At 43.9% G+C, this 17,479-nt stretch overlaps 1 protein-coding gene across 3 annotated transcripts; it reads left to right on the top strand.

Moving 5' to 3' along the window:
• Positions 1–6,994: 6,994 nt before the first annotated feature.
• On the top strand, positions 6,995–17,242 carry LOC142497684 (guanylin-like). Of its 3 annotated transcripts, none has more exons than XM_075605798.1 (4): positions 6,995–7,279; positions 7,828–8,784; positions 16,164–16,338; positions 16,780–17,242. In XM_075605798.1, exons 2-4 carry the CDS (start codon positions 8,197–8,199, stop codon positions 16,842–16,844), a joined length of 828 nt encoding a protein of 275 aa, XP_075461913.1. In that variant the 5' UTR covers positions 6,995–7,279; positions 7,828–8,196; the 3' UTR covers positions 16,845–17,242. The 3 variants fall into 3 exon arrangements, with proteins under 3 accessions (XP_075461913.1, XP_075461912.1, XP_075461914.1); XM_075605797.1 differs by having other exon boundaries at positions 7,003–7,279; positions 16,777–17,242; XM_075605799.1 differs by lacking the exons at positions 6,995–7,279; positions 7,828–8,784 and adding an exon at positions 10,191–10,790 and having other exon boundaries at positions 16,777–17,242.
• The last annotated feature ends 237 nt before the right edge of the window (positions 17,243–17,479 follow it).

Genomic DNA, 17,479 nt, shown 5'->3' with positions numbered 1-17,479 from the left:
ACCGAGAGATAGCTCATGAATTTACTGAATTCTACAATAAACTATACAATCTGAAACCCCCAAAGAACAAGCCCAACTCTCGAATTTGGAATCTATTTCCCAATATTTGGAGGGTTCGACTTCCCTCATCTGACACCAACAGAAATTGTCTCTCTTAATGGTAAAATCACAAAAATAGAATTAGCAAACGCAGTTAAATCTTTTGAAATTAGCAAAATCCCCAGGTCCCGATGGCCTCACTAATGCTTACTATATAAAAAAAAACTGTCGATCCTATACCCACATGCTGGAAATGTTTAATTCGTTTTCAGAGGGTAAGCTGATACCTACAACTATGTCTACCACAAATTTGGCTATTATACACAAAGATGGTCGAGACCCTCTCCAATGTGGCAGCTACCACCCGATGTCACTGCTGAATACTACTCTCAAGATCTATAGTAAAACCTATAATAAAATCTTAGCCAACAGACTGAACCCTATCCTACCGAGGCTGATAAATGTTGACACCCGGAAAATAATAGACATTATAGATCACGTACATTCCACCGAGACCAAAGCCATTCTGTTGAGCTTAGATGCCGAGAAGGCATTTGATAGAATAAACTGGACTTTCTTGGATATAACGCTGCAAAAATTTGGATTCTATGGACCTTTCCTAGAGGGAGTCAGAACCCGACTGCATTAGTTAAATTACCAGGGAATGAGTTAAACTCGATTAAAATTAAAAATGGAACGAAACAAGGTTGTTCATTATCTCCCCTTCTCTTTGCCCTCTCAATAGAACCACTCCCCTCAAGCATCAGACGTAACCCAAATATCCAGGGAATTGCAATCAGGGATATGATTTATAACATTTTGCTGTTCGCGGACGATATAATATTAACACTAGCCAACCCCTTAACATCACTCCCCAATCTTCAACATCTTTGACAGAGTTTGGCAGGATACCGAGATACAAAATTAATAATGACAAATTTGAGGCTTTAAATCTGACATAACAACCCAAGAAATTAAATTGCTGCAATTAAATTTTAATTACAGATGGTGCCCCTCTCATATGAAATATCTAGGGGTCCATATTGCTAGGTATTACGGCTCTCTCTATCAATGCAATTACCCTCCCTTGCTTGATAGGATCAAGAATGATCTCCTGAATTGGGATAAATACCAGATGTCATGGATCAGGAGGATAATATCAGGTAAGATGAAAATTCTGCCTAGACTATTATATTATTTCCAGACCCTCCCGATCCAGATTCCTAGAATGGAGTTGAAAAACTTACAAAATAGAATATTTCAGTTTATCTGGCATAATAAGAGACCTAGAATAGCAAGGTCAGTCATGTTAACCTCGAGTGTGAGAGGAGGCATGGGAGTCCCAGATATACTGAAATATTACCAGCTGTTCAGCTTAGACAAGTAGTGGTCTGGAATGCTGACCAAAAATTGTACTGCTGGTTGACCATGGAATCTCATTACTCAAAGTCACTCTCCCTACCAATGTCCCTTTGGGTGCCAGGGAAACAAGAGTCAAGCATGAAGGTGGCTGAGCTGGGAGCAATGGGATTTACGTGGAACATCTGGAACAAAACAAAATAAACATTTAATTTAGCCTCGCATGTTTTCCAGCTCAAAGTTGTTTGACCAATTTAAAAACAAGAATATCAGCACAATTGCAGATTTTTGAAATAGAGGAAAGCTTCTCAGCTTTCAAGAGCTCTGCAAAAAGTTTGCCTCCCCCTATTCAAGTATCTCCAAATCAGACATTTTTTAAATGCAACCTCCCGGAACTTTCTATTCCCTGAGCTTAAGAATTTTGAGAGGCTCTGTAGGGGGGGAATCTACTAGAAGGGTCTGATCACGAAAATATATTTAGGCTTCGAGGCTTCGAGTGACACTCCAGACCACAGTTATATGCTTAGATGGGCCGCTGATCTACAATTGGAAATAGATTATGATGACTGGGAAGACATATGAGAATTTGCAGCACAAACTTCCATATGTACTACGATAAAAGGTATAAAAGGTAGGTTAGAAGAAGCACACAAAAGACTAGGATAGAGTCCAAAAAACTTCTATTTGTATTCAATACATCAGAGCCAGTGAGCACAGTGATGTTTCAGGACCAACTTTCCTTTCTTCTGGTCTGAAGAAAGGACAGTTGGTCCTGAAACGTCACTGTGCTCACTGTCTATTGTATTGAATACAAATAGAAGTTGTTTAGACTCTATCCTAGTCTTTTGTGTGCTTCTTCTAACCTACCTTTTAAAGCAATTCTTGGATCCAGCATTGAGACGCCGGGATTAGCAGAAGGTGAGCACCAAAAGGTAATACCCACCGTTTTCACTAGTACTACAATAAAAGAAAACATCTACAAGATCTTATATTATTGGTATCTCACCCCAAGCAGGTTGAATCAAATTTATCCGCAGGCCTCTGATCTGTTTTAGAGGGGTTGTCAAGCTATCCAAAATTTCTGGCTTACCATTCAAGAAATGATTAGAGATATAACGGAATTATCGATACCCATAGACCCTCTAATCTCCTTGCTAGCCAAACCTGTGGAGGATGTCAATCCCCCCATGAAACGTTTAATCTCTTTCATTCTGACTGTGCCCAGATGTACGTATGCGGCAGCCTGGAAGAAGCGGGCTCCCCCATCCAGACAGACAGTGGAAAACAGATTAAATGAGGTAATGACAATGGAAAGGTTGGCAGCCTTTCTCAGACACTCCACTGACAAATTTTACAAAACTTGGGACCCGTGGCTTCAGAGATTAGTCATGTTGAGGACAAATTATGATCAATTAACATAGGACGACCGGGTCGGAACTGGAAGAGTACTAGAGATCTAGTATCTGGTGAATGGTCTGAGGTATGGGATGGACAGTGACCTCCCCCCTTCACCCCCCTCCTCCCCCCTCACCCCCCCTGCTACGTGTGATATGTGTTCTTTCTAAAATATTGTTGTTATAATTTTTGAGTAAATCCGGACATATAACATCTATAAATCTGGCCTAAACCAAACTGTTTTTGCGTAAGGTGAAAAGTGGGACACGATGCGAACCCTTGTCCCGTATGCTGGTCATGTGCTCATAGCTGCGCCATACGTGACAAACATGTGTGGGTATCAACTACCTAACCCGGCGATATTACTCCATTAATGGTATTGCATTGCAGTACACTGCCATTTTAAATGCTCCATCTTCTGGGCCCCAGTGGCCTTAGTATCCTAATGGTTAATCCAAAGGGTTACGAACAAAACAAAAATATAAAAACAAAATGAGCTTTACACAGGTCCGATTCACTGTCTTCTTTACCTTTACATTTAACCCCTTGTGACTCGTGGTAGTCATGAAGGTTTGCATATGCCATGCTTTTGTGACCACTTTGGATTATAATGGATCAATAATTAGTAGTAAATTCTACTGCTTCATAATGTGTGTGTTTTTACAGTATTGTCATCTTGTCCATGCAAACCGAGGACCAAAATGAACCATATGCAGTGACGTGGTTAAGCAGTTGGGTCTAGGTGATTAGTACTGTAGTTTGTTTACATGAATCCGATAACTCGGAATATTTGTAAATCATTATTTGATGTAGGATGTGACACCTTTTAGCAAAGCGACATGTGAGTTCTTGATAGATGAAATAATAATGTGGCACTGAGGGAACCTACGTTTGAGGTGTCGGGAGCTCTTCTACACTTATTTAATCAATGAAGAACTCTAATGTCGGTCCGCTAAAAGGCATCACAACCTACATGAAATCTGCTTTTCTCCAGGACTACCATGGCTACTAGACAGGAAATAAATCATTTTATAAAATTAGTATGTGAATACCTTAAGGTGAGACATGGGTGGTGTTTGATACCCCCTAACAACTCAATTTGTTTGTGAAATCTGCATTTGCAGAACAAGAGTTTGCATACAGTCCCTCTCCTCCTTCTTTATATGCCCTCCAAATGGCTGGGCTAGAGGTGGAATATACACTTGATTCACACAAGCACTCCCCCCCATTCAGAGGTAGGGTTGCCAGGTGTCCAGTATTGAAAAAGAATGTCCTATATTTGGACACTCTGTCTTGCAAAAAATTACAGGCAATACTGGACATGTATGTGTCCGGTATTACCTCTCTGGACATAGTGACATGACCAGCTTGGGGGGCCGCGAGCAGGGAGATACAAGGGCTGGGCAGCTTCCTCCACCCTGATTGGCTGCTGCTGGTTAATGCAGTAAATCAAGACAAGGTGTCAGAAGCCTGGGGATGGGGCTAAGGAGAGGAGGAAACAGCATGGAGAGGTGAGGTATGTGCGTGCCTTGAACATGTCGTATCTTTCACTATTGTGTCCAGTATTTTTGGAAAAGCTACCCGGCAACCCTATTCAGAGGTACCAATGAAACATGCATTTGTCATGTCCATGAAACCAAAACAGGTCAATGTTTCCTTGATGTCTCATTCAATTTGGTTATGAAAGAGAAGAACATTGTGGTTTTTCAAATATATTTTGCAGACTAACAGGGATTGCACCTGTACCCCTTGTACCCCCCTGGGGTACTGAAACTACCAGTGCTGCTTTCACCAGTTCGGCTAACAAGAGGACTGAGCCTCTGCCACTGGGAGCCTGGGGTATACTTATTATCTTGATGCAGCGCTTCCAACGGCGAGGGATCCCAGCGTAGTGGGAGGAGTCCCTCACCGGAACCGATATATGCAATAATTACACACCTTTATATAAAACAGTATTTACTGAACACACCTTATTCATGCACCATCAACATAACATAGCGAGCAGACTATCACCCCACAATAACACCTCCCGGGTGGAAACCCCAAAGTACTGGAGTGCCTGGGCATTTAACCCCTGAGTGTTCACAAGCAATTCCCTCCCCAAAGAGTGTGTGTGGGATAGCGTGCTTCCCTGTGTGGTGGGGCCTATTGGGGCACGTGTTAATACCTCCCTGGTCTCAGTCCAGACCTGGACAAGCAATAGAACTTTGTAGATCAATGGTGTGGTTCCGGGCCGCAATCTGCTGCTCCTCTCCCGAGTGGATCCTTAGTCGGATATCCTTAGTCGGATATCCTTAGTCGGATGCCTCTGGAGGGGTCTCCTGATGGAGTGCACCCTTGTAAATAGTCTCTCTCCAGGAGTCTGGGTAGGCTCCTTTGCAACAGGCTGCACTTCTCTTCAGGCAATGTCCTGCAGCATCTCCCAAACTATTACTACAGTGCAAAGGTCCCTATCTGAGGCCTTTCCCTACAGCACTCAATGTTCACAGTACTACTGGGACTCAGGGAACTATCTGGGACCGTTGGGGAAATTCTGGCATAGCCCAAGGGAGCACTGCCCCCTGGACCCTACCTGCATCCTCTCTGTCCAGATCTTGACAGACCTCTGCACTCCCAGCATGCAATATGTCTCTCTTTCACCTCTGCACTCCCAGCATGCAATATGTCTCTCTTTCCCTTCCAGGGAAAACAGCAGTGTCATTGGCTGTCGTGAATCATATGGTGCTCTCTCCCTATGCAGCATGGGAGTTCTGGTTCCCCACTGAGCCCCTTTCTATTGCAGCCGCGTGCGCCAACATCACTGTGCATGTGCGACTGTCATGGCCGCCGCAAATCTCTCTGCGCATGTGCGAGCCTCCGTGAGTGCGCGTGCACAACCTAACATGGCGGCGCCCTGCAGAGGCAGCCGCTGGAGCCTTCGGCGATACGCTCGCCCCAGCAGCAGCTCCACGCCTCCCACATCATCCCTTATGTCAGCGGAGGTAAGGGGAAAACATAATTACACCGGGAGACCGGAGGGGACCTGGCTACACACCTTTAAGGGGAACTTGGTTATCTATGTCAAGGCCATGAGGTAGTTAGCCAATTTTCCCCTTTTGGTAGTTCAGGTTAAGCAAACAAAGAACTGCAATGTTAAATCCTGCAAACCTATTATCACTGCTCTTTCCCAGTTGAATAGTATGTGACTATGTAGAAGAGCAAAATGTGTGCATTTACTGTACTTAACAATCTAAATTTTATATCAAAAATTGTATTCACTTGAGAAATCCATGCAGCTCTGGATCGATTTGCACAAAAGTGGAGACAAAAAAAGGCTTTATTGAAAAGGATAAATATGCTTGTTTGGAATTTATTGAGTAAGCCCCACTGTGTATCAGCTAAGAAAGGGACAGCCCCTTGCATTGTGTGGTACCATTGCCTTCTCCTTGTCTTTTGCAACAGATAATTATAGTGTAATAGTCATTGCACAATTATATTGTTATCTTAACCAACATGACTATTATAGCACCCATAAAGTGTCCATACTCTTAACCCCTTTAACTGCCAGGTAGACCTTAAATACATGTTTGTTGCCTCCTGTTTCCGCAATGTGCCAATCACGTGGTTGCCTTTTGGTATTAGTGATACTGTGCTTGACTACAGGACAGCCCCATTTTTTGTGTGCTGTGTGGATTCAAATGGAGGGACCCGTTTTTCAAATCCATCTAATTTTCTTTTAATGTGATATTAGTTAAAGTTGCCATTCTTGCGACATCTAAAATATAGGATCAGTTGTAACCTATGCTCGTGTTCCCTGCGTTCCCGTCACACTCTCCTGTGCAAATCCCTGTTTTCAACAACATTCTTTAAGCATATGTTTGATAAAATGCAGAGTCTGACTTACTAGAGTAATTCATTTGTAGTTTTCGTGTAATGAGAACTCCGGAAATTCATGCCATGGATATGCTGACTGCCGAGTTCAGGTGCATTAAATCTGGACAGTGAATATATCCCTTTTCCTCGCTGCAAGGCATTCTGGCATGGGTAGGTTAGAGACGGAATATAAACTCTAGGGCTGGATGGAAAGAAGTTATTGTATTGGCATAGTCTCCATTTACAACAGATGTCGCAATCATTCCTTCAAGGTTGAAATGTATTCATTGGAGGAGGTGTGCTGTTATCATTAGGGTTTTATGTTGGATATTAAAAGTGTGTGAGCTTTATTGTAGTCTCAGCCACTGGAACTGTGCAATGTTGCGATAGCCCCTCTCATCTCCAAATGCTCAGCCTACACCTACTGGTTTCTACATTCCTACCTGCTGCCAGGATTCCACCACTGTGGTGGATGCATGGCAAGGATTATATTTGCAAAACGCCTCAGCTTGTACCCGGACTTCTACCTTCTCTGACCCCTGGACCTCGGCTACGCACATGACATTCTAATCTCTCTACTCCTGGACCCCGGCTACGCACTACGACCATCCGACTTCTCCAATCCAAGACCATGGTGAGTATCACGACTAATCTGACCTCTCCCAACCCTGACCCAGGTACATGACTACGACTCTGCAATCCAGATGCGGTTGCACGGTTGTTGGTCGGTATACTCTAACATCCCCACCTCTGCCCAGTGGTCCTGTCCTGTTTGTGGTGAGCACTATTCACACACACATAGCCCTCCCCTCGCCCCTTCATAGCTCCCCTCCTCACCCCCTCCATAGATCTTCTCCTTCCCTCAAAGCTCCTTTCCTTCCCCCTCACAGCTCTTCCTCCCCACTTCATAGACCCTCTCCTCCCCTCATAGCTCCTCTCCTTCCCCCTCACAGCTCCTCTCCTTCCCCCTCATAGCTCCTCTCCTTCCCCCTCATACCCCCTCTCTTCTCCCCCCATAGCCCCCTTCATTGACCCTCTCCTCCCCCTTCATAGCCCCTCTCCTCCCCCTCCTCATAGCCCCTCTCCTCCTCCCTCATAGCCCCTTTCCTCCTCCTCCCTCATAGTCCCTCTCCTCCCTCCTCCTGGACATCTCTATCATCCTCTGCTCTCTGTGTCTTCCAGGATTCTTCTGCCGGTTTCCCTCTCATGGGATTCTGCCTGTGTCTCCACTCAGACCTTTGTGTATTCCGGGGGCAGCCGGTAATTTCCTCAATCTATCGTTCGCCAAGCTGTACGCAATTCCCTTTCGCTCGTTGGTGACTCTGTTAGAGATGGTGGCGATCAATAGAAGAACACTAGTACCCGCTACCATCACCCAGGAGCCTATCTCCCTGGTAGTGAACATCGGAGTTCTACCTAAGGAGCTACTCCCTTTCATGGTAATCAACTCACCCTCAGCACCTATAGTATTAGGTCTCAATTGGTTGCGTTCCCACAACCCTACAATTGACTGGTTAATGGGACAAGTGACCACCTGGGGCCAGCGATGCCATGGGACTTGCTTGTCTATACCTCGCCCCAGCTCTGACTTACCGTTGGCATCTGTGTCTTTCCCCAATGGTCTTCCCCTCACCTACTAGGATTTTGGGGATGTTTTTAACGAGAAGCAAACCGAGGTGTTACAACCGCATCGGCATTCGACTTGCTCCCAGGAGCCATCCCACCTTGTGGGCGCACGCACCCCCTTTCGGGGCCAGAGACGAAGGCTATGCGGAAGTACATAAAGGAGAATTTGAAACATGGATTCATCAGCAAGTCTACATCTCTTGCGGGAGTGTTTTTTTCTTTGTGGGAAAAAAGGACGGGTCTCTGCGTCCCTGTATAGATTACCGGGGGTTAAACAAAATGACAGTAAAAAATCGTTTTCCTATCCCGCTCATTCCGAAATTATTAGACCGACTCCGTGGGGCCTCTATTTTCACTAAATTGGATTTCCGCTGGGCTTACAATTTGGTCCGAATTAAGGAGTGTGATGACTGGAAGATGGCGTTCAATACCCGAGATGGGCATTATGAATACTTAGTGATGCTATTCGGTTTGTGCAACGCTACGACAATGTTCCAAAGCTTCATAAATGAGGTATTCCGAGATCTCCCTTGATTAATTTGTGGTCATGAATCTCGACGATATCCTGATTTTTTTCTTCATCACGGTCCGAACAGCGGGTCCAGGTCAGGCAGGTGCTTCAGAGGTTACGGGAACACACTCTCTATGCCAAGCTGTAGCAATGCTAATTTGAACAACCTAAGATCTCTGGGGCCATCCTATCCCAACTGCAGGAGATTCAAGAAGACTACATCCCTGCACCTGCGAGGTTCATACCCAGCAACAGTTCCCATAGCCAGCCAGCCATCTCCCACAGAGATAGGTGCCCCAGTGTCTGGGAAAGACAAAAGCTCCACTCTTTGTGCCAACACCTCCCCGACTCGAGTACCACCCATCCCCACTCTCCTATTGTCCTCAGCACCGCACCTCCGCCTTCCGGACTAGCAAAACCCAGAATCCCTGGATGCAGTGGAAGCATTGTATGCTAAGAGATAATGTCGAAAGTCAGAGTTGCAAACCTGTCTGTTATGTCAATGTGCTCACAAGTGATATTTTTATTTGGTGTATGGCGGAGGGATTGTCATTTTTTTACTCAGCATAATTCTTTGTGTCTAAGTAAACAGAGCAATGGGAGGATCTACTGCAGGCCTGTACAACATGCGGCCCGCGACGTCCCCCCTTCACCCCACTTCCCTGGTAAGGAAAGAAGGCGCGCGGGGCCGCATGCTGTACGCAGCAGTGTGCAAACCGGGGGGGGGGGGGGGCGCAGGCTGCGTGCAGGGAAGCCTGGGGGCGGGCAGAGTTGTGCACGGGTGGCCAGAAGCTCACAAGCTCCGTGCTGCTCCCTGTGTGATCTCTGCCTGCAGCGGGGACGGGGCCTTCCCTGTACACACACAGCCCCTCCTCCTCCTGTCCCAGTACTCAGCCGCACATGGGGGACTGCAGCAGGCTTATAGTGAAAGTAAGTGAGCAGGCTTAAGAGAGTGGGGGAGGGAGGGGAAGAGTGTGTCATATTGAGGGAAGAGAGAGAGAGTGTCATATTGAGGGGAGGGGGAGAGAGTATCATATTGAGGGGAGGGGGAGAGTGTCATATTGAGGGGAGGGGGAGAGAGTGTCATTTAGGGGAGGGGAGAGTGTCATATTGAGGGGAGGGGGAGAGAGTGTCATAATGAGGGAAGAGAGACATGGGGGCTGCTGACATGGGATGCTGACTTGGGGGGGGGGTGCTGACTTGGGGGGGGGGCTGCTGACATGGAATGGGCTGGGGGGATGTGGAGGGGTATTGTGTGTTTGATGTGGAGTGGTGTATTGTGTGTTTGATGTGGAGGGGGGTATTGTGTGGGTGAGTGGGGAGAGATGGGGGTATGAGAGATAGATGGGGAGTATCGCAAAGGTTGATAGTGAGGGGTTCTGGGGGAGATATGAGGATGATGATGATGATAGGTGCTGGAGGAGAGATGATGATGATGATGATGATGATTTTACCCATGCGGACCAAATTTTTTTTTCCTTGGAGCAGTTCGGCCCTTCTCACTTTATGAATTGGGCAGGCCTGATCTACTGTATCTTTGTTATCCGATGTCCTAGTAAATCTTGTATCTCAGACATCTGTTCCTCAGATTGTGATAAGCCACTGACACAACAGAGTTTACATTACCAGGTATGTAAAAGGTGCCCTGCCCAGAGTCATAAAAGGAAATATGTGCTTATCACAGAAGAGGAATGGAATATGGCTCATCCCTCTCCTTGAAGACATTTACCTATCTCTGTATGACAGCTGTAACAATGTAAAAGAATGCTCATTGCCTGGAGGCATTATTGGGTTAACTAGTGCTGGAGTTTATAAGTAACACTTTAGGCTGGAGAATATAAGAGCACAGGTAAACAGCGGCAGCATCTATAGTTCTTATTGTCACAGAAACTGAGCAAAGTCTACTTGGAGAACATTTCTCAGGCTCACTGCTACCATGAAATCCTCTCTCCTGCCAATGGTTCTTATCCTCTTGTTGTGGCCGGGGTCCCAAGCTATAAAAATACAGGTGAGATCATCTACATAACCCTAATGTTATTGGTAGTGATACACAAGGAGCCAGAGGTGAGAAAGAGGGAACAGATTCCAGCCTTAAGGTGTTACTTTTCTCCAAAGTGCTGTCAATTTCAATCTCACGGGAAGACTTCGTTAATCTTATGGTAGATATAACTAAAATATTTAATAAAAAATCTAAATTAATTGCATTATATATGGAAATTGGTGGCTTCTGCAAAAAATAAAATAAAAAGGTTAAATAATAATTTAAATATTATTGAATATTCTTGTAATCATTGCAATTTCTGTGGATCCTCCAACATTTACAAAACATGTTTTCTATTGATTTAAATATGGTATGTTAGTAGTTTAATCAATTTTTTTTTTTAATGCCCAGTGCTTTGTGTTCAAATAGTTTAATTGGTGAGAAACCAATTGTGTTTCCGCATCCTCAGAGCTTTGACCTCCGTGTCTCCGACACATGCGTTTTTATTCACGCAGCCTAGTAGCTGGAACATGCAAGGTAAACCTCCCAGAGAAGTGAGCTTACCTCGTTCCGAAACGGCCGTCAGGGCTTAATGAACGACAGCGGCAACAAGTGGGGGAATACCCGAAAAATAAGGACATGTTTCTGGTTTTCCAGCTTATTTTACTTGTTCCATGTTGTAAATTATTCAACTCTTTAAAGTCGAGTGAGTCCTCTTCAAAAGGTGATACTCCATTTTTTTTTTCTGCCTCTTCAAATATTTTTATACTCTGCAAATAAGATTATTTCCTATTTTATTCGTAGCACTTCCTATTTATCTTCTTGTAACTTGTGATTTTAACCCTATGGCTGCCAGAGGTCCTGCAATGTATTGGCTGAATGGCAAAGTAATACATTGTAGACCCCATGGTTTTGTTGTGTTTGATTCTACATGTAGTCAATTATTCCTGTGGATAATTTGAACAGAATAAAAATTGTGCAGTGTATTTTAATTTCCGTTGAAGAAAAGTAGACTTGAGGGGAAGGACAGAAGAACATGGACTCTGCTATGACGTGATGTGATGAGAATGCTGCAGGGAAAAGAGGGGTTTAGGATAAGGAAATAGTACATGCAGAAGCTGCCATTCTTTATTGGTATACAGTATGTCAAGATAGTGTAAATAGATATTTACAATTCCAAAATGATTTATCATACAAATCTAAAAATGAATCAATACCATAGCAAATAAATTGTTTCATATTCCCTAAAATGTAATTCTTCCAAACAGAGCGATGTGGGAAGTCAAACCGTTTGTACTTATCGTTTGTGTAGCATTAAACAGCAATGACTGGGTGTTGTAGGTCAAGAAGTGTGACAATAGCCTTACTACACAAGGTACAGCAAAAAGCATGAGTGCATAAACTGCACGTCTTCTGCAGTTCCCAAAACCTGTCTCGTTCAGTCCACGGCCATACAGTATGTAATGCTATGGACAAGGTTTCCAAAACTTTAGGGAAAGATATAGACCCTCAGATTTTTATGGCAGATAAGAACCACCTGGCTCACATGGGCCCAGCCCCAGATCCACAGAGGTCCATGTTTTACTTAATGGGCGCTATCCTAAGTTAACACCTCGTTAAGCGTTAATGTGCACCTTCAAAGTTCACTAACATTAAGCAAAAGGAGCAATATGCTGCATGTGTTTTTTTTTGTTAAATAAATCTGTTCTGTAGTATTAGATACTTACTATATATATTTTTTTTTAATTCAACTCAATGCTATTTTTAAGGGGTTTTTAATATAATGAGCACCCTTTGATTTCTATCGCAGGGTTTAGCCACTCCCCAGCAGTGCAAGATCTTTGCAACACTTTCCTGTTTGTGATAATATTTCCAGCAGTTTGAGCTGCAAACTGTAACCATAGACAATGTTACCTTAGTAATATACCGTAAGAATACATTGTAGCTGCTGAGTTACACTGACTGAAGGATTGATTTGAGACTGAAAGGCAGCCATTTAGTGAACCCTGGAAAACAGAATTTTGCTGATCGATCACAAGAGAACCAATCGACCAGCAGCTTAGGTAATTAGTTTTCAAAAAAGGTAATAAAATGCTGCATCAATTAAAACAATATGTATAATTGTATTTATTTTTAAGCTGCTTGGATTGCCTCTTCTGTTTTCGGCTGGACATGTGTTAAGTATAACAGCTGTTAGTGCTGATGATATGCAAAACAGAGACATTCCCCCGAATAACCCATATACACAGAGGTTCTTTAAAGTTAACGCAGGGCTTTAATCTAACGTTAGTTAGGTCACACCTAAAGGTGGTGTTACTCTCATCCAGACCCTGAAAAATGGGGTGTGACAGTGCAAATGAAACATCTGAACTGCTCACTTAGTAACTTGGTTCCCCTCCAATGCCAGGATTCACTCATTTGAAAGGCAGTTAACGACAAATCTGGGTGAGATACCCCGCATTGGTTCTTAGTGAATTTCTTCCCAAGATTAATTCAGGCCATTTCTCGTATATAGGCTTATATCCCTCCAGGTAGAGCAGCTATGTCCGTTTAACGCAAAGCCCTCTTCTTCACACCACTTCTTCATACCATCCATTAAAGTATCTGGTGCAAAGAACTGTGCCTCCCCACCTCTATGTACTGGCAATACTTCTGAGAAAGCCACTAAGTTTGCCATCTGCCTAAGAGCCAAACTCCCTAAATTTGCTTGGCACTGCCCTAGCCTCCCTACCCAGGTAATCATTAGTGATTAGTCCCTTGGTGGACAGTGATATCCACCTCTACCCCTGTCTTGCTGCCTTAACAATTCCCAGATGTTGCTTCAGATCATTCTTCAGATCAATCTAAAGTGAAGTTTTGGGTATCCTAGACACCATGGGGGCCTATGCAGAGAGCAGCGAATTTTAAAAATGGCGAATTTCATAAAAAGGAGCTTTTTTGGAGAGTTTTAATCTCCATATGCAGAAAAGTGCGAATTCTGCTATGTTTAACATGGATGCGTCTGGCGAGTTTACATTGGCGAGATGCGCGCTTCGGAAACATGTAAAAACAAATTCGCGCCTTTTTTTTTCCCTTTGCAATGGCCGCGAGCGCCAGTTTTTTTTGGCGAGGCAAAACGGAGACAATCGCGCCATTTTATTGGCGCGAACAGCCGCTAGATGCCGTTCGCGCCTCTCTGCATACGGATATATTTTAAACTGGCGAGATTGCGGTTCTCGCCAGCCGCGAGGCGAGTTTTACAAATAGAAATGAAAAATTGGCGCGATTTTCGGAAATCTCCATTTTCTGCTGTTTTCTGCGCGATTATCTCCAAAAAATGGCGAATTTCGAAAATTCGCTGCTCTCTGCATAGGCCCCCTTATCTCCAACTTTCCCTTACCAGCTGTTCCCAAATCTATACCCCTTACAATGGAATCCCCCCACGAGTTGCCTTCTTTTATTGTGTGCTTTTTACAGTATTAATACACAAAAGTAAACCCTCATCTCCTCTTCCACTGCAGTAGGTGCCTCTGTGGTGTAGTTCTGTCCCGTTAGTTCAGTATAGGAGCTGTGAAGTGGCACAGATTGTGGGATGTGCCTGTGATCTACAACTCTCACCCTCCCAGAACCCAGAGTAGTTCAGGCTGCCCTCCTCCCGGGAGGATTCTGAGGTTTCGGTGGTGCCAGGGTGGGGCAAGAGGATACTCAAAACCTACCTAATTCAACTTGCAGTCTAGTAGTCTCTCTTAAAACAGAGAAAAAGTTCCTACCTATGGGACAGTACCTGAATTTCGAGAATGTCTCACGGAAAACTACTGCCTTCCATCCACTGAACAGTACAACATGAACTATGGAAACAGATACAGTGTAAATAAACTACTGACAATGGACAATTCCTTCTGTATTCAAACACCTTGTTTAAAACTCGTCCAGATGATTATAAGCAGAGTAACTTTGAATACCTATTTATATAGGGCACACAGACTAATCAGAATCAAACAAGTACAGACCAATTAGATGAGGTCAATTAGTAATCAGCTTAACCCTACCACACGCTTAGCAATTACACAAGAGAAAAAAGTAATAAAACACATTCACTTTTCAGAAACACAATAATCAAGATACAAATAGATCAAACTAGCCTTTTTGTTGAAAACGCACACACTTAAAAATCCAGAAGAAATTGGAACAACCAGATGCTTAAGGAAGAATAAGAAGCAAATTATCTGAGCCACTGATTGAGCCACCTGTGCTGAAGCAGGGATATCCTGAAAACCTGACCTGTTGGTGGCCCTTGAGGACTAGAGTTGGCCACCCCTGATCTAAGTTTTTCTCTGACACATCTGATGTAGCCAAAGACTTTTAGGGGTCCATCTTCCGAATGCGCCAAAACACTATCCCAACACTTATTTTAACTTTGTGGCAGTTGTGTGTGTTCTCACCCCCCAGGCCCTACTTTTGCAGCAGCGTCTGTATATATGCCCTGCCAAAGGGGGCCCACTCTGCGGCCCTAATACAGAAGTCTGGCTCCACCGGAAGTCAGGTGCAACTTCTGCTATGGGAAGCCAGCTGGCCCCCTCTGCCGCCAGGTAAGGTCTAGCTCGCCCGCTTCCCAGGTAGGGTCGTAGGTGAGGGAGGGTTGGGATGCATATATTTGCCCACAGATCTCTTTTTCTGCCCCTGCATCCAGTTTGGCAAAGGGGTGATTGGGGACTTGTTAAACACATACATTAACTCATATGTGCTGTACCTAAGAGGATTTCTCTGGTTTTATTTCCTTCCACAGCCTTGTTCTGTGACGTTTGACAAAGAATTACTATTTCACCATTTGCTGTAGACCCATGTGGATTTCATTAAGATGTAGAGACACACTTTCTTCTCCTTGGATCTAGGATGACAAGGCAATGGCATTAAAAGATATTCAATACAAAAATGTGTAGACATGGTCACACCAGTTGTATCACAAATATGCAGTAATGTTAACAATGATTATTTTCAATCAAACATTACTTTGATTATGTACTGGTTATGCTTGGCTGAATAACGTTCCAATCAAAATACAGTAAATGGAATTTACCTTTTGTGGCAAATTCAATGAAATTCAAACATCAATCAGCCCAAAACCTATGATTTCTACAAGTTTTTTCCCGTCTGGTAAATTAAGCAGTTATAGCAAAGTTGAATTAAGTTGCACAGTTACACTTGTTTATGTTTATGAGTATGTGCAAAGATCCACCCCTTCACTGCCAAAAGGGTATGCAGAATTGCACTGCTTTGCAGGCCCTTTTGGCAAAAAGAAAGACATTGACCCCTTTTGACCCCTTTGCTGCCTGAGGGACCAGCAACCCACTGGGAAGCTTCACAATGCATTGCGGGCTCCTTGGGGAACCATAGAGGTTAATGGAGATGTTGTGCTTACAGGTTGGCAAATTCACCTTCGGGCTGGAGTCCGTGATTACGCTGAAGGAACTGATGGAAGTTGATGGGAAAGAGCCTTCTGTGGCTTCTCAGTTTCTCTGCGACGACCCGAAGCTCCCTAAAGAATTTCACATTGTCTGCGAGGAGGACGACGCTTCAGATATCTTTGTAAAACTGGGTATGTACAGTACACAAAGCTGGGGACTTAACCTGTTACCCACTGCAGCCCCATATCCCCCTGTTATATATAATACCTTCATGTAAAATAGTCCTGCCAGATCTTTAATGTAGACTTGCTTTGTGATGGAGTTGACTCAAGGCTAGGAAGGAGTTACCTGCCGCTTACATTACAGGGGTGTATGTTTATTAACTCAGCATCCGTACCCACTATTATTCACTTTTTTGCATCCCAAATCTATACTAAATGTCACACATTGCAGCCTTTCTGGGTGAATACAGTATGTGTAAATATTGAAACTCCAGGGGCTATTTATCAATGTCATTAGCCTACTGTATAGATACACACCCCATATTTATCATTTTGTAATCCGTAATGTGTGTGCTTTTTGGGGGATCGTCCACAGACTGATTAACTTCTATATTTGTTTCTAAACAGTAGAGGCTGCAAGTAATGTGGATGAGTGTGAATTATGCGCCAATCCGGCCTGTCCTGGCTGCATCTAATCACAGCGATCTAATCACTGCTCCCTTACTGTGTGAAGAAAGAACCTAATCTGCACGAATCTCACCCTTATACTGTACGTACTACACTTTACTTTGATGGGCTCATCGCTATTGGCCACAGACTTTCACTAAGTCCTTCTCTCGACCATCAACTACAGGCCAAGATCTCCAACAGCATGGATTCAAATGGAGGTGGCTTCACCTCTGGGAAATAATAATTCGCCTAAGAGCCACCACAGCTGTGAGAATTAAAAGTCTGTGCTTATAACTAGAATTGGGCAAATACGCTTTCTCCTTCTTCCTGCTCTATTTAAACCCTACTGTCTATTAACCCCACAGTAAATCAATGTTATCAAGCTTTCTGTATTGTTAATAAAGTGTTTAAATATATCTAACAAGAGATGACTATTATTTCAGACTAATATATTGGCAGAATATTTAAGTAGCCCTGCTCACAACCCTCTTCCAATGAATATTGTTGCTATATAGTGCTGTACATTTGCATTATCATGCACACGCTACCACCTCAGAGATCTTCCAAATGAATACTTGGCACATGTTAACCCCGGCACTGCCAGAAGGGTCAGCGGCCCATTGCAGAATAAAGGGGTTACGTAACCTTGCCCACGGTGACA

This window comes from Ascaphus truei, chromosome 6, assembly GCF_040206685.1.
Source record: "Ascaphus truei isolate aAscTru1 chromosome 6, aAscTru1.hap1, whole genome shotgun sequence".
Lineage (NCBI taxonomy): Eukaryota > Metazoa > Chordata > Amphibia > Anura > Ascaphidae > Ascaphus > Ascaphus truei.
This window is presented reverse-complemented; position numbering and strand designations above follow the sequence as displayed.

Excerpts from the sequence above, each read along its gene's own strand:
- LOC142497684 (XM_075605797.1), top strand. The coding sequence starts at position 8,197 with ATGGGACTTGCTTGTCTATACCTCGCCCCAGCTCTGACTTACCGTTGG. Across the intron at positions 8,785-16,163 it reads TCCAAAGCTTCATAAATGAG|GTTGGCAAATTCACCTTCGG; the intron begins GTATTCCGAGAT and ends TTGTGCTTACAG. Across the intron at positions 16,339-16,776 it reads AGATATCTTTGTAAAACTGG|TAGAGGCTGCAAGTAATGTG; the intron begins GTATGTACAGTA and ends GTTTCTAAACAG.